This window comes from Salvelinus namaycush, chromosome 13 (genome assembly GCF_016432855.1).
Source record: "Salvelinus namaycush isolate Seneca chromosome 13, SaNama_1.0, whole genome shotgun sequence".
Classification (NCBI taxonomy): Eukaryota; Metazoa; Chordata; class Actinopteri; order Salmoniformes; family Salmonidae; genus Salvelinus; species Salvelinus namaycush.
In genome coordinates this window covers 34126825-34133603 of record NC_052319.1, presented here as the reverse complement: position 1 = coordinate 34133603, position 6779 = coordinate 34126825, and the positions used below count along the sequence as shown (strand labels likewise).

General features: G+C 42.9%; 1 protein-coding gene across 2 annotated transcripts; it reads left to right on the top strand.

The window, feature by feature from the left end:
* The first annotated feature begins 2896 nt into the window (after positions 1 to 2896).
* Positions 2897 to 6595, top strand: LOC120058463 (ubiquitin-conjugating enzyme E2 A-like). 2 transcript variants are annotated; one of them, XM_039007134.1, is made up of 6 exons: positions 2901 to 3294; positions 3951 to 4031; positions 4976 to 5001; positions 5264 to 5353; positions 5460 to 5548; positions 5769 to 6595. In XM_039007134.1, exons 1-6 carry the CDS (start codon positions 3251 to 3253, stop codon positions 5895 to 5897), a joined length of 459 nt encoding a protein of 152 aa, XP_038863062.1. In that variant the 5' UTR covers positions 2901 to 3250; the 3' UTR covers positions 5898 to 6595. The 2 variants fall into 2 exon arrangements, with proteins under 2 accessions (XP_038863063.1, XP_038863062.1); XM_039007135.1 differs by lacking the exon at positions 3951 to 4031 and having other exon boundaries at positions 2897 to 3294.
* Positions 6596 to 6779: the final 184 nt, after the last annotated feature.

Here is a 6779-nt window from a genome sequence, read left to right as displayed (position 1 = left end):
CAGATGGGCTGTGTACAGCTGCAGCGATCTGTAAGCTGCTCTGACAGCTGACGCTTAAAGTTAGTGAGGGAGATATGTCTCCAACTTAAGTTATTTTTGCAATTCGTTCCTATCATTGGCAGCAGTGAACTGGAAAGAAAGGAGGTCAAAGTAGATGTTGGCTTTGGGGATGACCAGTGAAATATACCTGCTGGAGCATGTGTTACAGGTGGGTGTTGCTATGGTGACCAGTGAAATATACCTGCTGGAGCGTGTGCTACAGGTGGGTGTTGCTATGGTGCCCAGTGAGCTGAGATAAGGTGGAGCTTTACCTAGCAAGGACTTATAGATGACCTGGAGCCAGTGGGTTTGGCAACGAATATGTAGCGAGGACCAGCCAACGAGAGCATACAGGTCGCAGTGGTGGGTAGTATATGGGGCTTTGGTGACAAAACGGATGGCACTGTGATAGACTGCATCCAATTTGCTGAGTAGAGTGTTGGAGGCTATTTTGTAAATGACATCGCCGAAGTCGAGGATCGTTAGGATAGTCAGTTTTACGAGGGTATGTTTGGCAGCATGAGTGAAGGAGGCTTTATTGCGAAATAGGAAGCCGATTCTAGATTTATCTTTGGATTGGAGATGCTTAATGTGAATCTGGAAGGAGAGTTTACAGTCTAACCAGACACCTAGGTATTTGTAGTTGTCCACATATTCTAAGTCAGAACCGTCCAGAGTAGTGATGGACAGGTGGGTAGGTGCGAGCAGCGATCGGTTGAATAGCATGCATTTCGTTTTACTAGCATTTAAGAGCAGTTGGAGGCCACGGAAGGAGTGTTGTATGGCGTTGAAGCTCGTTTGGAGGTTTGTTAACACAGTGTCCAAAGAAGGGCCAGATGTATACAGAATGGTGTTGTCTGCGTAGAGATGGATCAAAGAATCACCCGCAGCAAGAGCGACATCATTGATATATACGGAAAAAGAGTCGGCCCGAGAACTGAACCCTGTGGCACCCCCATAGAGACTGCCAGAGGTCCGGACAACAGGCCCTCCGATTTGACACACTGAACTCTGTCAGAGAAGTAGTTGGTGAACCAGGTGAGGCAGTCATTAGAGAAACCAAGGCTGTTGAGTCTGCCGATAAGAATGTGGTGATTGACAGAGTCGAAAGCCTTGGCCAGGTCAATGAAGATGGCTGCACAGTACTGTCTTTTATCGATGGCGGTTATGATATTGTTTAGGACCTTGAGCGTGGCTGAGGTGCACCCGTGACCAGCTTGAAAACCAGATTGCATAGCGGAGTAGGTACGGTGGGATTCGAAATGGTCGGTGATCTGTTTGTTCACTTGGCTTTCGGAGACTTTAGAAAGGCAGGGCAGGATGGATATAGGTCTGTAACAGTTTGGGTCTAGAGTGTCTCCCCCTTTGAAGAGGGGGGGTGGATGACCGTGGCCGTGTTCCAATCTTTAGGAAGTATGATCATTACACAGCTGCACCTTGTGCTGGGGACAATAAAAGGCCACTAAAATGTGCAGTTTTGTCACAACACAATGACACAGATGTCTCAAGTTTTGATGGTGCATGCAAATGGCATGCTGACTGCAGGAAGGTCCACCAGAGCTGTTGCCAGAGAATTGAATTTTCATTTCACTAACATAAGCCACCAACTTGTTGTAGAGAATTTGGCAGTACGTCCAACCGGGACACAACCGCAGACCATGTGTATGGCGTTGTGCGGGCGAGCGGTTTTCTGATGTCAATGTTGTGAACAGAGTGCCCCATGGTGGCGTGGGGTTATGGTATGGGCAGGCATAAGCTACAGACAATAAACACAATTGTATTTTATCGATGGCATTTTGAATGCACAAAGATACTGTGACGAGACCCTGAGTCCTATTGTCGTGCCATTCATCGACCGCCATCATCTCATGTTTTAGCATGATAATGCACGCCCCCATGTCTCAAGGATCTGTACACAATTCCTGGAAGCTGAAAATGTCCCAGTTCCTCCATGGCCTGCATACTCACCAGGCATGTCACCCATTGAGCACCTTCTGGATTGTAATTTTTTGTTTGTGTGTGGTGGGGGGGGGGGGGGGGGGGGGGTGCTCTGGATCTACTTGTACGACAACTTCGCACCGCACGGCCATTGAAGATGAGTGGGACAACATTCCATAGGCCACAATCAACAGCCTGACCAACTCGATGCAAAGGAGATGTTTCGCGCTACGTGAGGCAAATGGTGGTCACATCAGATACTGACTGGTTTTCTGATCCACGCCCCCTTTTTTTTGTGACAAAAGATGGATATTGTTGCATGTTGCATTTATTTTGTTCAGTATAATTCCCTTGGTACTGGTATGATTCTCCTGACATGTTCAGAATTTATAATCACACACCACAGGATAGAAAGAATACAGGTAAGAATGCATAACAGAATGCAACAATATGCAGGCAGCTATAATATGTTGTACTGAACTGCTACCTAATAGCTGGGTGTATAAAGTGATTTACTCCTTTGCCAAGCACTAACTTGTTTTTAAATTTAACTAGGCAAGTCAGTTAATAAGAACAAACCCGGACGACGCTGGGCCAATTGTGCGCCGCCCTATGGGACTCCCAATCACGGCCGGTTGTGATACAGCCTGGAACAAAACAGTACATTTATTTGTAATACCTTTATATATTTGGTTTACGATGTCTACTCCGGAAAGAAGACGACTGATCTCTCCATATACTGCTCACTGTTCACGTGTGAGAACACCCGTTTGTCAGCTGTCGCCCAGGCCTGGCCGACCTTGATCGCTGGACATTTATTGACCTCACTATACAAACACCACGTCATTGTAACCACGCCCCCCGTCAAACACGATCTCAAAGCCAAAGGGAAAAAAAGAAAAATAGGGTGAGACTATGTAATTGGACACGTATTAATCATTGTTTTTTGATACATCATACGCCATTCAATTAACACACTTAAGGAAGAAGTAACACATTCAAGGAAAAATACATTAAAAGCTAAATTATCTAATGTATCGTTTTACTTAAGAAGAATACACAAGATACGTCGCCTATTTGCTGAAGTGGTATCGCCTAATAAACCACGCACTAGCGGCTAGGGTAGGAGGATAGGATTTCAGAAGCGACAGCGAAAAAGGAACTGAATGTTGTTGTAAACACAACATTAACCAGTTAGCTATATTATAAAGAAATTGAGTGTAAACAAAACAGTACATTTATTTGTATTACCTTTATATATATTTAGTTTTCGATGTCTACTCCTGCAAGAAGACGACTGATGAGAGATTTTAAGCGGTGAGTTGAACATTTTTCACGGGTGGTTAATGATATGCCTGAAGCTAGCTTGTCAGCTAAGGGTACTTGGCTAGCTAGCTAACGCGACCAAGTCATCCAGCCGTCTATTTGATATTTTGGGTTTTATTTAGTTGAACAAATTTGCTATGTTGCCTTTGAAAATTGCGGATGCTTTACACAACAGTCTGCCGCTAAAGTCGACCCTAAAACATTAGCGACTTATTTCGTCAGAAAGCTAGCTTGCTTACAAGACTTGACTAGCCAGCTAACGTTACTTGGCTAGCTAAGAAAACAACTCGCTCTCTCCAAGGCGAGTCACCATAGTTAACTCGCAAACGAAACTAAGTTTAACTAGACGTCATAAAATTACTCAGGTTGTGTTTAATATTTCGAGGGATATTTTTGCGACATCCTTGAACTTCATATCAAATCATGCATAACGTTTATGAATACGACTGACTTTTAGCTAAACACTAATCTAGGGTTTCTGCATTGGTTGATAATATTGCAAGTAAGTTAAGAGTACACTAATTCAGTAATGTGTCGACTTGTAATATACTACAGATATCAGTTTGAAAATAGGGCTAACAAGTGCTTAAGTTAGGTAGCAAGTAATTTGAAACGTGGAAGTTGTTTTTTTCCTCGGACCCCCATAGGCTACAAGAAGACCCTCCGGCTGGCGTCAGTGGTGCCCCTTCCGAAAACAACATCATGGTGTGGAATGCAGTCATATTCGGGTAAGACGGTAAAGCGCAACCGGTCCGATGTGCACATTCAGACTGTTCTCTGTCACATATGTTAAGTACAAATATTACATTAACACCTAGCAAAAGATCTACTCATAAGGAGCCTAGCGTTACCTTTACTCCTTAAGATCCAAGGACCTTGTGTTCATTTCAGAGGTAACAGTAGACTGGCAGAGAAAACAGCCAACTACTAATTTTTTAAACGTGAATCGATTCACAACTGCGACACGGTTCAAGAAATATAAAGCCCTTTACTTTTATATCACAAGTATTAACACAAATGTTAAAAATAAAATTAACATACTGTTTTCACCGGCTTTATCACAGTTGTAGCCGACAGTATTTTTCAGTGACAACACGTTTCTGGCGGCCTTTCGTTATACACAGGTGTCCGCGCATGCTAAATACCACAAGTTGTCGCTCTGTCTTAAGTAAACACAGGCTCTAACATGGAGCTATGGCGGTGTGGGAACTCTAACCCTATAAAAGTGTGTATCTACTTGTGTTTTTCTCGCCGATATGAAAGATAGTCCTTATGCTCCCAAAACGGTACCGCAAGTGATGCATGTTAATGTTCAGACCTAGCGCCAGGGCTCCTAACAAAACTCCCCTGTACAGAAGACGCCTTCTTCCAATGACTCTTGTGTAATATCATGGAACTGGGTGAGAGTCATGGTAAAGGACTATGTAACACCATGCTCAATCAGCAAATATTGCTGAGTTTGGGTTCTGAAACAGCCTTTGCTAGTTATTGGTCATTCTGTGAGAGCCAGGTCATGTCAAGACCTTTTTAGGCCAATGATACCAACAATTTCAAGTGAATTATCTGCTCATTGTAATGTTCCTTCTTCATCCGTATAACTTATTTATGGGGAACTGACACATGAATATTTCATGCACACACAAACTTTCAATGTATTTATTTCCCTTTACAGCCCAGAAGGGACACCTTTTGAGGATGGTGAGTACAGCACTGTACACCCCATTCTTTGTGTTTGCATACTCTGTGCAGTTAAGGTTTGTGTGACATAATTGTTGATTTGATAAATTCCACATGAAGTAGGCTAGAGCAGCCAATCATCAACTCCCTGTTTTATTTAACGGCGGTATTGCAGATAATGCAACAGCTGTAATTGCAAAAACATGTTTTCTAACATTCTTGGTTGCGTGATATTAGCCGTGGTTCTAATTCATATTTTCCCTCCATCTTTTATATGTTCCAGGCACATTTAAGCTCACTGTTGAGTTCACAGAAGAATACCCCAACAAACCCCCCACAGTGCGATTTGTGTCAAAGATGTTTCATCCAAATGGTATGTTGTCACAACGAAAGTAGCAAAACATTCTGATAATGAATGTATTATATTTGTATTGCCTACAAAGATTAACACTATTTTTACCCTTCCATTTTATTTACAGTGTATGCAGATGGGAGTATATGTCTGGACATTCTACAGAATCGATGGAGTCCAACCTATGACGTATCATCCATTCTTACCTCTATCCAGGTAGACAAATGTATCATGTTTTCCATGCATCCTCCTGTCAACATTTAGTCCTACTGCGACAGAGCAGAGATAAGCCACAACAGACCTTAGACTTCCCATACTGAAGTGCCATAAGTCATGGTGCATATTCCCACTGTTATGCCACACTCCCTGTGCTGTAGAATGCTTGTCTCATCTACACTGTTGGCCTATCACCCCTCTCTCCCTTCCCTCCTTCCAGTCCCTGCTAGACGAACCAAACCCCAACAGTCCGGCCAACAGTCAGGCGGCCCAGCTTTACCAGGAAAACAAGAGGGAGTACGAGAAGCGTGTGTCGGCCATTGTAGAACAAAGCTGGAGGGACAGTTGACCAGACCCTCTCCCTTCTGTCCTCCTCTGTCCCCAGCACTGAGCTGTGTGACTCGAGTTCTAGTGGAGTACATCTTAATTTATTTTTTATTTTTAAGCTTTTATGCACTTTACCTCTCCCTTCCCTTGTAGAACCTCTTTTTTTCTGACACGCTTGGAGTGATTGTTTTATTTTATTTTTGTATTTTCCCCTCTCATTTTGGCCTATCAGGACGTATGTGCTGAATCTTGCCTTTGCCACCACGCTCTTCAATTGAAGACCATTTTTGGATGTCAATTACCTTGCCTCATACCTTCACTGAAACAAATGAGTTGGACTGATTTGTTTAATGTTTGGAAGAAATATCAATTATGATAACCTAGCTTGTAGGTTCCTTCTTTGGTGTGCTCCCCTTACTTTATATCAAGCTAATTTTACAAAGCAGCATCTGAGCTATCAAGCTCTACCTTTCTTTGGACAATTGCTGCCCGTGTTCATCCTAAACACCCTGATTGAGAATCAGACCCACAAGCTTAACCCATGTCTTTGCTGTGTTGTGAGCTCTGTTACATGCATGACAGTGAGTGCATTCATGTTGTTCAGTACCCTCAATGTATATAGGAAAACATACATCTGGATTTATGTACAGATTTTGCACTGGTTGTTCATGTCATTTTTTCCAGCACTTGTAAATAAAGGCAAAACTACCTTTACTTTGACCGTAGTACTGTTTCTCTTGGACACCGACAGTAAACCTTGTGCTCCCTACAGTAAACATCAATCCACTCTATTTAGCTTTGTGGCAAATAATGTGATATCAGCGATCTGTGAAACTAGCTTCAAAGTTCATGCATCTGTTAACCTCATTCAACACACAATATTGAAGCAAACCTTAATGAGAAC